The 15,772-nt window shown below is 43.0% G+C and overlaps 1 protein-coding gene across 7 annotated transcripts in view; it reads left to right on the top strand.

Moving 5' to 3' along the window:
- The window catches only part of PSD3 (pleckstrin and Sec7 domain containing 3), a 268,216-nt gene that overhangs the window by 174,316 nt on the left and 78,128 nt on the right, over nt 1–15,772 (top strand). Inside the window, exon 1 of one of the 7 annotated variants that reach the window (XM_040971313.1) lies at nt 1,719–2,008. The exons of the other annotated variants lie outside the window; for them this stretch is intronic. Within the exon in view, the coding sequence (XP_040827247.1) occupies nt 1,850–2,008 (159 nt within the window). The 5' untranslated portion in view covers nt 1,719–1,849. Of the gene's footprint in view, nt 1–1,718; nt 2,009–15,772 lie in introns of those variants that run through there. 7 annotated transcript variants of the gene reach the window in all.

Genomic DNA, 15,772 nt, shown 5'->3' on the forward strand with positions numbered 1-15,772 from the left:
ATGCCACAGCAGCGGCCCCAAGAGGATTTTCTGATAACTATTTAACTGGAGCACTTGATATGCCTTCCAGGGCTGAGTGGTCAATAGAGGCCACAATCAGAAAACTTTAGGAGTCAAAGTACCCGTTCTCACCCTTCAAGTTCCTGAGTGCCTCATAAAATCTCTGCTATGTTTGATTTCATGTGGAAGTCACCTTCATTTTTTTTTTTTTTTGCAAAAGCTTGTATGCAAAGTTGTTTCATATTTTTCAACAGCTGTGACTCTCCAGGAGGCCTGTCATAAGATAGTGCCTGCTGTCTTGTGTCTAGGAACCCTTAGCCCTCGGGCAAGGAGGCGCAAGGCAGGCCAGCCGGTGGGTCTGGGAAGGTGTTATTTCAGCCTGAATCTGGTTATGAGCCCTGTGTTTACCCTGTCAGTGACTGGGGGGACTAGGAAATGGACAGAGGAGAGGAGGGAAACTCAACTGCTGTTTGAGATGCGTATGTTACAGGTGCAGGCATTGTATTATTCATTTCATTCAGATTGTAAACTAAATATCCTTTTTGGACTCTGCCTCAGGCTTGCTTTTTCAGTGGAGGTATTTGCCTATGAAGGGTCCATGTGCTTGACTTAGAATGATGTACATTCTGTGACCAGACCCCTTTAAGACAGATACAGTGCGCCACTTTGATGTTTTTTTAGAGCTTGCCAGGTACAAAATTTTAAGTTTTATTTCTGTTAGCACCAAAGTGTCCTTTTTCTGGAAAACAAGCTGACGTGCAGTCGAGAATGCTGTGCTCATAGCTAACATGCTGTCTCAGGAACTGGAATCTCGTTTGCTAACACTCATGCACGTAAAATTCTAACTTGGGAGACCGCATGCTGCTGTGTATACGGACAGCATGTGCGGCTCTTGGGAAAGCTTCTGGCTTCTCGCCCATCTGAGTCGGCTTTGCTGCTCAGTCCGAGCCATGTTTAAAGTTACCATTGCTCACCCCGCAATTATTTTTTCTGAACACCCCGCTATTATTTTTTCTGAACTTCTCGTGTTGGTGGGAACGCTGTAACAAAGCATGTCTATTCTGACAGCAATGCCTATTCAGACTTCTAGCCATAGTGTGTGGTCTCAGGTCCCGGAAAGCATTGGCTTCTGCGTGAGGGTACCATTTCAATGGCCGTTGAAGGGTGTGAAACCTAAAACAGGAAAGAAAAGGCAATTCTTGCTTGCCGAGATGGCTTTGTGGCTCCTGTCCTTTCTCTAGCCTGCAACTGAGTTTTTTTGACACTCCTCCGTGTTTTTCTCCCCCTCTGGGGAGTTGAGCTGCCTTGCTGCCCCACACAGTACCTTGCTGACTACTTGAGACTTTTCATTTGCCATTATCTGTTTGGCTATTTACCTGACTGAGCTTACTGCACAACATTCCAGAGACGTAGTATTGCTCTTTAGAATGTTAATGAATTGCTTGCTGGTCAGTTGCCATTTGCTCCAGTGTGTGAATTTGTTCTCTCTCTCTCTCTCTCTCTCTCTCTCTCTCTCTCTCTCTCTCTCTCTCTCGTGTGTGTGTGTGTGTGTGTGTGTGTGTGTGTGTGTGGCAAGGAGAGCCGAGTAGCAGGGGTGGGATTGCATTTTTTTTCTCCTCTTTGCTGCCTGTGACGTGAGCGAGCCTGGAACAATCAGGCTCGCTGCAAACAGGGTAGTTGAAGATGCTGGGGGAGGCAGCCTGGTGCTTCTTAAGCTGAGGCGGATCACGGCGCTCGCTCTGAAGCTGCTCCTGCACAACCTGCTGGAGTCCCCGCAGTGCCAGAGCCTCGTCACGGCTGCAAAGTGCCTTTGCGTTTCTCCGAGCCCCCTCCCCAGCTGACCTGCGAGATGATCGGTGTGAACAGTATTCAGAGTACAAGCAAGGTGCGCGTGAGGACCTCGGGGTCCGTGAAATACTCCCGGGAGGATTCTATCCGGCGGCAGTCCCACCGGTCCAAGTCCATGAAAATTTCCAACTCCTCAGAGTTTTCTGCTAAGGAAACCAAGGTAAAGAAACCACCCCCGCCCGCTCACCCTCTGGCCACTTGTATGCGAGCATCATCACCGTCTTAGCCCGTGTGTCTGGTGTGGAATGACAGACTGAGAAACTAGCAAGGATGGCTCTAAGACGATCGGGCAGGATCTAGTGACAGGGATGCCGGCGGAACTCCGCACAAAGATCTCTGCGATGTGGGTCGGTGTTGCAAAGAGCTGGTGTGGGGAAGCAGAGCTGAAACAATGCTGGGAATAAGACGTCTAGGGAACTGTTGGTTGGCACATTGCTATTGTTTTTAGTCTCAGAAAGGTTGCCTTGAAGTGATTTTTTTTTTCAGCAAAATGTATTTTTAGCATAGCAGGAGTCTAGCGTCCATCATTTTATCTTGCAGTTAATTCCTTTTGCCTTCCCTCCCCTGGTCTCCCACTCTTGCTCAGCGTGTGGGACTGATGTACAATGAGCTGTGGTCCTTGTTGAAGAGTTTTTAGCTCCAGGTATGTGTCGTTAGGGGAGAATTGCTCTTTGATGTTCCAAACACATGTATGTGCTGCCGAGCCCGGCGTGTTTGTGTGGCTGTGAGATGATATCTTGGTTCCTGTGAACTGTGAAGGGGAGTGATTCTGTAGCGAGGTGGGCATTTACTACATACAACATATTCTTGAGATTCTTCCCACCGCCATCTGTGTGAGCAGGCTACTCAGAAACACTCCCACTCCACAGGTTTAAAAATGGAATAATCGAATCATGGGATTCCAGAGCTCCGAGGCTGGAGCGGTAGATGATGACAATGGAGCCTTCCCCGCCTGCGGGGGAAGCTTGGGCTGGGGGTCTCCGTCTCCTGTCGGTCTTCTTCCCTGCCTGTGAGAGCAGCATCGGCACCCCCCACCCACCACCACCACGTCTGCTCCCTCACAGCCCCTCCCATCCTTCTATGACATTGCATGACTGCGAGACTTTGCTGATAACAGATTCCCCTCAAAATATGGCAGGGCAGGGGGAGGTTGCAAAATCCCCTCGTGTGACGAAAAAATATGTGGTGTCCCTCCACAGCACAGTGGAACCCGACCCTTTTGGTCATTAACAAATTGGCTGCTAATAAGTCTGCAGTTGTGGCTTGTCCTCAAATTTTTTTTTTTTTTCAAAGCTATAGCTTTGGGAAAAGCTTGTGTCTTCACTGCCCTTGAATATAGGATGTGTTGCATTCTGCTGAACCTGTAACCGCTGCTGAGGCAGACCTGCCCAGTCTGTCTGTAGGCACGTGTGTGATTCTCGACATGGGTACAGAATCAGCTTTTGCACAGAGCAACGGGAAGCTCTCTGGGTTGGGTTTATCTGATCTCATGTATGCAGCCAGAGGTTATGAGAAAACCAAGAAGTCATCCTTAACTCCGTTACGGTCCCATCATCCTCACCCCAGTGATAACTGAAGCATTGTGATGTTAGTTGGGTATCCCCAGTATTACGATGGGTGATGTTGAAATCTGCCCGAGTACCCAGTGAACAATTTCTGACTACTGTCTGTCATATGGTACAGCTACTCTCACCTGGCATGGATCTATGCACTGTCGGAGAAATGGTGCAAATGTCTCCCCAAATATCTACAATAAATAAGGTTCCTATGCAGTTGTAATCAATAGGCTATCACAAGGAACTTTTTGACAATCAGAGTCATTTTCAAAAATTTTTATTTTTAAAGGCTATAATGGTCTCTTAAGTTTTAAAACAATATATGCTAGGATGTATCCAAACTCCCACTACCTCACAAGAAATTTCTTTTTAGGATTGGTTAGTGTTTTTAACGTTGAAGGCCAGAGAAGGTAGTTTAAAGAACCATGCGAATCCTAAAATCAGATGGATTGAATCTAAGCACTCACTCAGTGGCCATTTTTGTGTTCTAAATGAAGTGTACCGAGTGACATTACAGGTTTGTAGCCTTAGTCACTGGATTGGATTTTATTAGACAAATATTAACACATGTTAGTGTGTATTTTTATCCACAGTGTGTATATTTTACTCCAAGCATTCATAAGCAGAATTGTTATTCACTTGATTTATATCTAGCAGTACATTTTTAGCTGTTAAAAGCATCTTAGTGTTTCTTCCTGCTAATCATATAAATAGCTCTTTTGTTTACCTGACTCTTCATCCAAAATACAGGGTACCTGACCTGGTCCCCTCTTCTCTTCCTTCCACTCCCCCACAGACCCCATGTCCTCCCAGTAAGGGGGAAAAAAAACGAGACACCATTAACTCATGATATCCTTGAGGGTTTCATTCTTCCTTGGGCTAGAGCCCACTGTGTCTCCAGTTCAGAGTTGGGATTATAATATTTTGATATTTCTTGAAACTTCCATTTCTGATATTTCTAACTTTTGTCTGTTTTATTGCCTGTTGAACACATAATCGTTTATATAAGTATCTATTTATCTTGATTCCTCACTTTTCTGATGTACTCATGTTTGTTCGCATTTTAAGCCAAAATTAAAGAACTTTGAAACAGTCAGATACTCTTTGCTTCTGAGTTTAGTGAAATCTTTTAATAAAACCTCACTGGTGTAAACATCTTAGATTCAGAAAATAGAATTTTCTGATCATTTCTTGCCTGGATTGGTATTGCATGATGAGTATTTCTTAACCTGCTGAAAGAGGATTTATGTGTTATTTTCTTAAAAACCTGATTCTTTGTACTTTTTTTTTCCCTTGCAATAATGTTAAATCCTGCTCTGGAGAGTATGGCTTTGCGTTTTCCAGATGATGTTTATAAAATCATAAAGCAGATAAGGTGGTCAGGACCTAAATGTTGATATATTTTGGAAGAATATTTGTGCATTTTATAGAGACCAGCAGTTATTCCTAAAGAACTTTATTCTGACTGGAAACCCTTAAATACCTGATATTGGAGGAGTTACCAGGCAGTCTCTTGGCCGTGAGGGGGCAGTGCACATCTCCCTGCTGTTCAGGCCAGCTGCTTCCCTGCTTCCTGCCTGTGACAGAAGCAGCATTTTGGATTCAGTTTCTTAAAAGTAAAATACTCCAGAATGTAGTGCGCACATTAACAGCATGCTGATTTAAGCCTCAGTTCTGCCAACCATTTCTGCATTCTTTGTCTGAGTCTAGTTACATCTCAGAAAAAAATTTTTGATGTTGTATAATTTTTAACTTGAGTAGGGAAGGTTTCAAATGTAATTCTGGAAAACATCATGTTGATGATCCACTTTTTTTTTTTCCTTACCCATCTCTAGCCAAACAGCAAAATCCACTGAAATGTAGGACAAAAATTGTTTTTCCTTAGGTGGTGGAAATGACTATCGTATTCCCAGTTGAATTGTAGAAGTTGTCTTGAAGTATAAGGCATTCCCTAAATGATAATCATGTGTATTCCACGGAACTGTTTGTTATTTAACAGTGCAAAGCAGTGAATTTTTGTGGCAGTAACATTTTAGAAACTTCCACTAAAACTTGCTTTGGGTAGTGCATGGTGAAAACTTGGGCCATTTGCTTTCTTGGCCAGCCTGCTGTATCCTGACCATGCAGCCTGGATGTTGTTCGTTGATTAGCAGCGTGCTCCTAGGCAAGTCACCTTCCCTCCCTCACAGTCCTCTGTAAAATCCAGGAGTTGACAAAATGATATCTTTGTTCTCAGCCCTGTTAATTTTAGAAATCTTGCCGTGGCTGGTGGGTGATTTCCTCTGTGAAAGGAACCTAATGACTGAGGGAGGGCCAGGGAAGGTGATTTTGAATGAATTTCAAATTAATCTCTTTCTGTACTGGAAGATGTTATCCTTAAATATGTTCAAAGAAAATGCAAATGCTTTCCTCCAAAACACTGCTTTGGGAGTGTTTAATTCATTGCTTTTAAAACACACTGCAATCATGTGGAAAGGCACCATCAAACTCTATTCTCTCCACGCTGCCCAGGCTCTGCTCCCTGGTTCCTGAGCATTGTTAGGGGAATGCTAATCATCATGTTTCACTTCGTGAGAGTCAGATGTGGACACAGTGGCCACCACGGCCCTCGGCAACCTGAAGTCTGAGTGGGAGACTTGCAGGTTGTTGTATACGCTGGGGCTAGAGCCTGGCAAGGAGATGCAAGACGAAGCGCTCAACCCTATCTGCCCAGCTTTAACAAGTGCATCTCCTGTGCTTTAAGAAGAAAACCCGTAGTCACAATTTGGACATGTTTCTGCAAATCTTTGTTTATTCATAAATGGAAGGAGAATTTCCTTTGGCTGGATCCTTTCAGAGATTGAACTGTTAGGCTATACTGTCAAGAACAGCTCTCGTGCTACAGAGATCCTTGGCACGTGAGAGCATCAGGCAGGAGGCATCTTTCACAAGGTGCATGGGGCAGTGCAGAGCTAGTTTGATGCCCAGAACGCTGCTTCTTCCCATCTTGGCTCTGCTCCCCTGCTGTGCTGCTCATGTCCCAGGAAGTCCCAAGAAGTTTAGCTTTTCCTGCAGGTGTGATTCTGCCAAAGTGACACTCGAATGATTACTGTGATGACGAACCAATGGAGCTCTTCCAAAGAACCTTGGCTCCTTCTAGAAGATAGTTCTGTAGATTTCATCATTGTAACAGCCATTCTTCCCTCCCTCCCCTGGAAGACTTGAGCCAGCCTGGTCTCAGAGGCTTTCACTCCAATTGGTTTTATTTTTAAGATACAAAAGCTAACAAAGGGACACTGATTTTGCCTGTGAGGTTGGCTTCTTGAGACTCCCTGATCCCCTGAATCCCTTTGCTCCTTGCTCCCCAGTTGTTCTCTCTGAATTTCTCAGATCTTGCAGGTACTTTCATATAAAATCGCATCCTTTTTTTTAAAAGGATGTATCAATAATTCTTTAGGAAAAAATATTGAATAAACCACATTCCTAATGGAGTGACTCTTGACCATTGAATGTGATTAAAGGCAGATTTCTATTGTCCTGTTTATTTACCCATTTGCTCTTGAGCAAAGTACTGGCTTGGTGTGAATGTCCCTAGTTTAACTACCGGTATCCTGTTGTGGCTTGCTCAGCTGTTTCTTTCCTTTTCTTGTCTTTTAAATTTATTGGTTTTATTGCAAAGGCAGATGTCCAGAGAGGAGAGGCACAAAGATCTGTCGTCCACTGCTTCACTCCCCAAGTGGCCACAACAGCTGGACCCGAGCTGATCCGAAGCCAGGAACCAGGCGCTTCTTCCGGGTCTCCCACACAGGTGGAGGGTCCCAAGACTTTGGACCATCCTCTATTGCTTTCCCAGATCATAAGCAGGAAGCTGGATGGGAAGTGGAGTAGCCAGGACACAAACCAGTGCCATGTGGCATCCTGAGGCTTGCAAGGTGAAGATTTAGCCACTAGACTACCTCATGGGGCCCCAGCTGTTTCTTTCAGACTCACCTTTCTGGTGAAGGTGACTCTTCCACACAGTATCATCGTGTCACTCCATAGCTGTTCTTAGTTGCTGTGACACCCTTGCCACAATCAAAGGAAGGAGAAGGGGAGTTCTGTGGAATTTGACTGTGAGCTAAGGAGAGCATCTCAGCTCCAGGATAAGCTGCGATTGGCCTTCAGGAGCTCTCCTGTGCCAAGAGCAGAATGAGCAGATCTCCCACACTGGCTCCCCCGATGCCTTTCCATTTAGTGCAGTCCATTGTTAGAGATTGGACTCGGTTTAGAGTCCAACAGGAGACTGTTTAATTTTTGTGTGTGTCCTTATCCAGAATGGTGCGGAATCCACGAGGAGATATAAAGTATCCTGAAAGATCCTTTTATTTATTTATTTTTTTCTTTTTAAAGTCCTTTAAAACCAATCATATTTTCACTGTTACTTGTATTGTGTACTTTTGGATACACAGATCGGCTGATGTAATGAAATCCAGTTTCCCGGGATAAGTTACCAGAATACCTGGTGTCAAAACTTATGTGGAAGTTCTGGCCGAAGTCCTCCCTTCCCAGGCTCTGTCCTCTCCTGCTGGGCTGTGGATTGTAACCTTCAGTTAAGGTTTAGAACATGAAGCTCCACCCTATTCACTGCATGCATCAGGATACCCCTTGTTGCCAGATTGAGATCCAGTGTGACTGTAATGGATTTGTAATGGGTCTCTTCCTCACTTACACATCTTAAAGATAGGTAAAATAGAAAGGCTTTGCAGTATACTTTTATTATTGGGCAGTCTTTACAGGAGATTTCTGCATGCCTTCACCACCCCCTGCCATGAACTCTTAGTATGTGATTGCGTGATGCTGTTACATCACCACCAAGAACAACAACAACAACAAAAAGCTGTTGAAATTAGAATTTAAGGTAACAAAGCATTTCTATCTCTGTACCCACATCTACTTCACTGAAATGACCCTCGCCAAGCCTAGATCCTCCAAGGCACAGAGAGTGAAGGAGGATGCCCTCAAGGTGTCAACAAAATTTGCAAGATGGGAAAACTGTCCTGTCTTAGCAGCCCAGAGAAAACTAAAACCCCCGCCACTGCAGAGACCTGCTGTGCAGGGAAAGCGGGAGACTGATTTTGCTCTATAGGATGCATCAAGGGCCCAGGATGTAAGGGGCTCTTGTTAACTCTGAGGTCCCTTAGTGCCTCTGAAATTGACACTGTAGATACCCTCCTTTACGCGGTGTAACCAAGTGTCTCAGCCTTTTCCGCTCCTCTTTGGTACCTTGAACCAGGAGACTTAGGACTTGGGAAAGGTGGCACAGTTGAACACGGCAGAGGGATCCCCACATTGCAAATAACAGGGGTGTGAGCAGACATTGCTGCCTAACAGGTCAAGCCTGTGCTTACGTCTGATGTTGGCATTGATGTAAGTCTTGGCTACTCTACTTCCAAGCCTACTCCCCGCTAATGTGCCCGGAAAAGTTGTGGTGAATAGTCAAGTGCTTGGGCCGCTGTATCCATCTGGGAGACTCAAGAAGCTCTTGGCTTCAGCTTGGCCCTGGCTGTGAACCAGTGGATGGAAGAACTTGCTGTCTCGGATCTCTGTAAATCTGCCTTTCCAATGAAACCAAGTAATAAAAAAATCTTGTTTTAAAAAAAAGGCAAGGAAAGGCTTGGTGTCAAAAAATAATTTCACAGAAAGCATGGAGGATTTCAGACATGACTGACAGAAGTATCACAAGTATTGACCACAGAGAGAGAACTCTGTCTTGTTGGAGAGAGTGGAGGTGGGTGAGAGATGGAATCCTAGAAAACTAAGCTTAGCGCCATGAGAGAATGCAATAATGACTCACTCCAGGGAAGACTGCAAAGTTTACGAAGATGGAATTGTAGCATAGTTCACCACATGACTTTAGCTGTTAATCGAGAGTTGGGTAGTAACTAACCCACCAATGAAAATGAGTTGACCTCCAGATTGTATCTGCAATGCAGTTCAAAAGGAGAGAGAGTGGGGTGTATGAGATACAAAATCTAAATGCTGTTTTCTGATCAACAATTGAAAGTCAATAGCTCATACCAGAACAAAACAAAAAACCAACAAGTTGAGAAATGTTCCGTCTGGACCTGAATCAGGTGAAGCTTTTATACACTTTTTTTTTTATCAGTTTTTGAATGTATAATCTTAGATGAGAATTTCCTTGGAGCATTTTTAAATGAATAAGTAGGAAGATAGAAAACAAAGATACAGGTGAAAGTTGAATGCGCTCCAGTGACATAAATATTTGTGCAAATTAATGTTTAGCAAATGCCAAATATAGACACTTGCTTTAAAAGGGGGAAAAATATATATCTTTTCTAAGACTATCCTTTAGCAGATAGAAGATTAGGCCGGGTTCTGCTGGTGGCTGCTTGCACTGTTTTCCATGTATGGGGAAGCGCGAGGGTAACCTTGGTTCTGTTTTTGCTTCCTTGAAGATATTCTTGATCTTGGGAATGTCCACGCTACTTGGTTTCTTGGAATCATGGTGATGGTTCATGTTTGTTGTCTTGAATACACTTCTTCTCTTAGCAAAATGAGAAACTGGCAATCCTGTGTAGTTCTCCAAAATTTCTTTTGAAAAATTTCCAGTATATGAGATTTAAAAAGATTTGAAAGCCTGGCATCCACTGGATTAGATTCTTTGACTGTGCTGATTGTTGTGGATAAAATGTGTTTACATTTGGTTTGTCATCATTGCTTTGTCTTATGCATGGAAATGACAGGGGACAAATGCCAGGCTGGCATTCTCTCTAAATGTCAAAGTCCTCCAGGGACTGTCTTTGCAAGACATTTATTAAAAAAGAACTCATCTTATTACCCAGAGAACATTTTTTAATTTGTGCACATTAAATTTATTCATTTCCATAACCATTAAATGGCTTGTTTTTCCTTATTTAAAATGCTGCATATAATTTACTATGTCACTGGAAATCTGTTTTATTGATGTCTCAAATTGTGAAAGTGTCCTTTATTATAACACGTCTGTTATTTGGCAACAATTCTGACTTCCTAACAACAGGTTACATAGCAAGTGCAATCTAGAATCTTCTTTGAAAACACTGACTGTGGTCCTGTTCCAGTGGCATGAATTGTCTGTCCCAATCTAGAGACATTTCTGATGCGTCCGTTGTAACTCCGAAGGATATGAGCATCGGGAGACGCCTGTGGGCAGCACAGGGAATCTGGAATTGTTGCTAACAAGTCCGAAAGGTTTGCATGCTCTGAAGAGTCCTCGGGGAGTTCACCCCGGACTCATTTGCAAGGGTGAGTTTGCTCATTGCTAGGACCCTCTCAGGCTCCAGGATTTTCTGGTTTAATCATACCCGCATGATGATTTTGCCCACTTGTTCTTAGTGTCTACACTGAGTTGAGGAAAGGTGAGGGCACTTCATAAAATATATGTGCGGTTTCTCTGTTTCAATGAATTCAGTGGGAATAAGTGATATCTGGGGTACCTGTTGTCTTCTGGGTAAGATTTGTGATGTAACAATGGCAAATCCATTTGGGGAAAGGAACCATGAGTAGAAATTAGTAGTTTAAAAGACACTATATTTTTACATACATTTATATTTATTTTTATTTATTTATATACATATTACCCACATGAGAGCTAGAAGAAATCTTTGGCTTCTGGCTTCTGATTAGCTCAGCTCTGCCATTGCAGCTATTTGGGGAGTAAACCAGCAGATGGAGGATCTCACACTCTTTCTCCTTTTCTCTCTGTAGCTGTTTTCCAAACAAAAATAAAAGAAATATTTTTTAAAAAACAATTTCCTTCTATCATCCTGATATCAAACTTTGTTATCAGGGAAACCGACCAAGGTTTGGGGATTCCCTAGCAACCCCTGTAACTGATTTAGAGTGGTGGTTCTGCCACTCGCACGCTTGCTGTATAGCATCTGCTCTCTGCCAAACCTGCACAGTATAAACTTGGGTTTTCTGACATCAAAGCTGCTTGAGCCCCTCTAATCAACTTGCACTCCTACTCTTTATCTGGGCCACCGTGCTGCACCTCACCTTAGACTCACCAGGCTCCGCCGCTCCAGCCTTGGGGCTCACACCAGCCGACTCAGTTAAGCTCCGGCAGCTTCCTCCTCTGGGTTCTGTTGTCTTCATCACTCAGTGTTTGACTCCTTGTCGCTCAGATGTCCTTAACATTTTCATGACAGAAAGGCTTTCTTTAAATGTTTGATCTAAAAACATGTTTGAGTTGCCTTACTTTAGACATCATGCAATTACTTGATAGTCTAGCAGCAAAGGCCAGAATTCTTAGCATCCATTTACTCTAAAAAAATATATTTTTATATCTACCCCAGTAAAATCTAAATTCTGTGTATGGCTCAATACTGTATTCTAAGTGTCTGTTGTGCTTTGTAGCATCTGACAGGTTATAGGAGTCAGTAAATGTTTGTTAACTGAATTATGAATAAAAGAAACATGTTTTAAGAGATTTATTTATATGGTTCTAAGAGTCTCCACTATTCTTACTAATGTATCTGACACGATTATGATCTGCTAGCTTAAAGTGTACTGCAGTAATACTTAGTGTGTTATATATTGTACAATTACAAGAAAATGCATTTTGGGGCTGATGCTGCAACACAGCATACTAAGGCTCCACCTGCAGTGCTGGCATCGCATGTGTGAGTCTGGGCTGTTGCTCTTCTGATCTCCCACCCTGCCCTCTGGGAAAGCTGTGGAAGAAAGCTCAGGTGCTTGGGCACCTGAAATCATGTGGAAGACCTGGAAGAAGCACCTGGTTTTAGCATCCATCACATACAGAGTTAGTCAACTTTAACTTTTCAGTTTTCTAATCTGAAAAGTTGACATCTGTGATGTTGACGATTGTTTCTGGTGGTAAGTGTTGGTCCTCCTTGGTGGGAACGGGAGGAAAGTTAATTTTTTTCCTCACAGATCCAGGCCTTGTCTTCAACATCCTCTTGGTCTCAAACAAGTTGAGTATTTAACTGCTCATCTCATTGTAGCATTGTCCCCTTAAATATCTCTCAATATTTCTCAGCTCAGTCTAGCCTCCTTCTCCTTTGACGTCTTTCATGCTCATTTTTGTACAGTTTCAAAATATGTGTTAATTAAATCCCAAGTTCGCCACTGAAGATTTAGGCACAGAGTGTTGTGGCTAATAACTATGGTAAGCAGTTGGGTGGGGAATACAGAGAAAAGGAACGGATTAGGGGGGAGTTGGCATTGAGCTTGGGTGATTTCTAGTGTGGTTTCAAATAAAAAATCAGACTAGTGATTGGGGAGGGGATCAAAAACGGTAACTTTCTGAATCCTTCTCACATTACATATGAAGAAGATGAAGGGGTAATTCGTCAAAATGGACGACTCAGTTACAGTAGCCACACTCAACTCCGTCGAAGTCTTTCCTGGTATTGGATGTGTTTTCTATTTAAGTTTCCTCTGAAGAAAATACATGCAGTATTGTGCCACATGTTTGTTCCAGGTGTAAAAAATACCTCGCACAGAACATTTCAAAGGAGACCGTTTTCAGAAATCTGTCTTCAGTACGTCCTCCTCCCTACAAGGGTTCCCTCTGTGAACAGTCTTGTTGTTAGGGTGTCTGTCTGTTTCTCCTTGCCCACGTCTGCCTGACAGTTGTCTTGTGCCAAACAAATGGCACAGCCATCACCCACATCCGTGGGTCACTGCATCGCTGAGGAACCCTCCTGGGGTGGCAGCAGTCAGCCAAGAGACAATTCATGCACTGGTTTTGGAGGCACTTCTTTAATAGGGATAAAGCATGTTTAGAACATAAAAAAAAATAAAACTCAAGGGCATTACTTTAAGGAATTTTGAGGGTTTTTTTTTTCCTCTAGCAGATCTGACATTCATCCATTAATGCATTTTATCATTAATTTTTAACCAATGTCTTTTTCAAATATAGCGATAACGCTGCCAGAGTGCTACATATTTAATTCTATACTTGAAATTCTGCCTGATTTAAATATCTGCATGAGCCAGCATTGCATTGGAAACGTAGCCACGATTATTAATGGTGTGGTAACGCTTTGTACATGCGAATTCCATTGTCATCACGGCCAGTGCAAGTGAAGCCTGGGCTGTCCTCCGTACTCTTCAGACCAGAGAGGAGAAAATGTCCAGAGGAGATTAGAGATGGTTGGATTGCAATACATGGATTTCACGGAGTACAATATGCTTGTGGAGGGAGAGAGAGGGATTCATGATTATACAATGCATGGTAACGGGGGAAAGATTCAGAGAGCCATGTGTGGGCTGTCAGTGACAGTGCTAAGCCTCAAATAAAATCATATTTTCTCAGGGAAGAAGTCTTTCTTTGATCAGGAACGGTGGTTTAAATTTAGACCCAAAATGTCTTGATCTCTGAAATATAAGCAGTTTAATTTCTCATTCTTAAAAATTATGATCTTCAAATGTGAGAAGCCATTCTGTCCAGTGTCAGTGGACATATATGGACATTGTTGTTCTACAGCTCCTGGATTCAGCTGCAGAAATGGCAGGTAGTAAAAATCCATAGAGTCACAGAGCAGAGGTGTTCAGCTGAAGCTGTATCGGTCGTGGATGGAACCTTGAGAAACACGTGCACAGCTCCACAGTCACTCTCAGACATTTTAATCACCCTTCAGATGGGAACACCGATTAAAAAGCTGCTTAACCTGGGAGTAGGCCCTAGAACTATCTCCGCAAATTCACCTATGTATGGCTAAATGCCCAGTGTTTGTTCAATTATCTGCCTATACCCTAGTCTATTTGTTTCCTATGACTACAATGGCAAATTACTACAAAATTGGTCCCTTTGTACAGTGGGCATTCTCTCAATTCAGGGAGAGGCAGGAATCTGAAATCCAGATGTTAACAGGACCATGTGCCCTCTGGGAGATTTAGAGAATCTATTCCTTGTCTCTTCCAACTTCTGATAGGAGCCAGAATTCCAATTTTACATTGTCTTCTCTTCTCCGGCCTGCTTTCAATGGGCCTCGTAAGGCAGAAGGCCTTGAATATGCTCCTCATCCCAAGACATTTACGTAAATTATATCTTGAAAGCTTTTGCCATACAAGATAAATTCGAAGTTTCTGGAAGTTGGGACCTGGAAATCATTTGGAAGATTTTCATTTAGCCTTCTATATGTGTATGTATTCATTTGACTGCTGTGGTCCATTTAAATCTTTTTCCGCTTCACTTCAACTACCAGTCCATGGCCACAGCATGGTGGAGAACCTTTTTGATAGTGTTAAACTATAAACCCTGCCCTCCTAGGGTTGCACGCAGCAACTTATCTGTAGCTATATATATTATTAGCTCATCTCCTATTGCTATAGATAACTACCTGCAGCTGAATGCTTTATTAATGAGAGGTTTGCTTAGCTACTGTGTTGAAGGTTCAAAGTCCAAAATCGGTTGGCTCCATTGATTTTGGTCTATAGTGAGTCCTCACAGAATAGCAGATGGCATCATTGTGGAAGCATCTAGAAAGGGAGATACTGCATTGCCAAACAAAACCTGATGGAGGGAGGGACCAGCCTTGCTCGCCATTTGTTACTCATTCTTGGTGGGAACGAACCAGGGTCCTTCAAGAACTATGGCTCATCTTCCCAAGAGCCGTACCGTTTCATTAGGCCCTCTTTGTTAAAGACTCCACCAGCTTTCAGTACCACCGTGTTGGGGAGCAAGCTTGCTACATGGGAACCTCCATGTCTCCAAACTGAACCGTAAACCACACCTCCAGTTTCAGCTGTTTGCATGGCAAGTACCTTCAGTCATAAGTGGACTGAGTGTAGGATCTTTGCAACCAACTCATTCTCACCAACAAAGACGTCTCTGGCAAGTGGCCTAATGATAACTACTTTTGTTTAAGCACATCTTTTAAAAATTGAATACTCATCTGCATAGATTTCAAAAACTTCTTGTGCTAAAACATTCTTCTGTTCTATTTTCCATGAACGTTTTCAAGTACCCTCACATTGCATTGCCAGCATTTTCAGAGGCAACGGCCCCATTGTCTTCTCACAGGAGGCTTTGCTAACGCTGGGCATATACAATGCTGGAAAGTTTGATCACAGTTAATATTAAACATGAAACATGGCACTTTTGAGTCCAAGGTTGTACAAAAGTTATTGGACCTTGAGAAAAATGAATTCATATAGAGCCTCATTTTTCTCATCTGTGTAAGGAAACATTTATTCACTTTGAAATTGTTTCATTTGTTCCCTTACCATTAGCAAGGAGAAAAGAACATACTCCAGTGTAGTTACACTTTTAGGGGAAAAAAATGGCAGGAAAGTTTAAAATCTTGGAAATAAAAGCCCCACTGAAGTCTGAGATGCTGACTGCTTACTGGCATTAGCCTGTGCTCCTGGGAAGCCTCTCT

Source organism: Ochotona curzoniae, unplaced genomic scaffold (genome assembly GCF_017591425.1).
Source record: "Ochotona curzoniae isolate NIBS_2020 unplaced genomic scaffold, NIBS_Ocur_1.0 contig_21, whole genome shotgun sequence".
NCBI classification, from domain to species: domain Eukaryota; kingdom Metazoa; phylum Chordata; class Mammalia; order Lagomorpha; family Ochotonidae; genus Ochotona; species Ochotona curzoniae.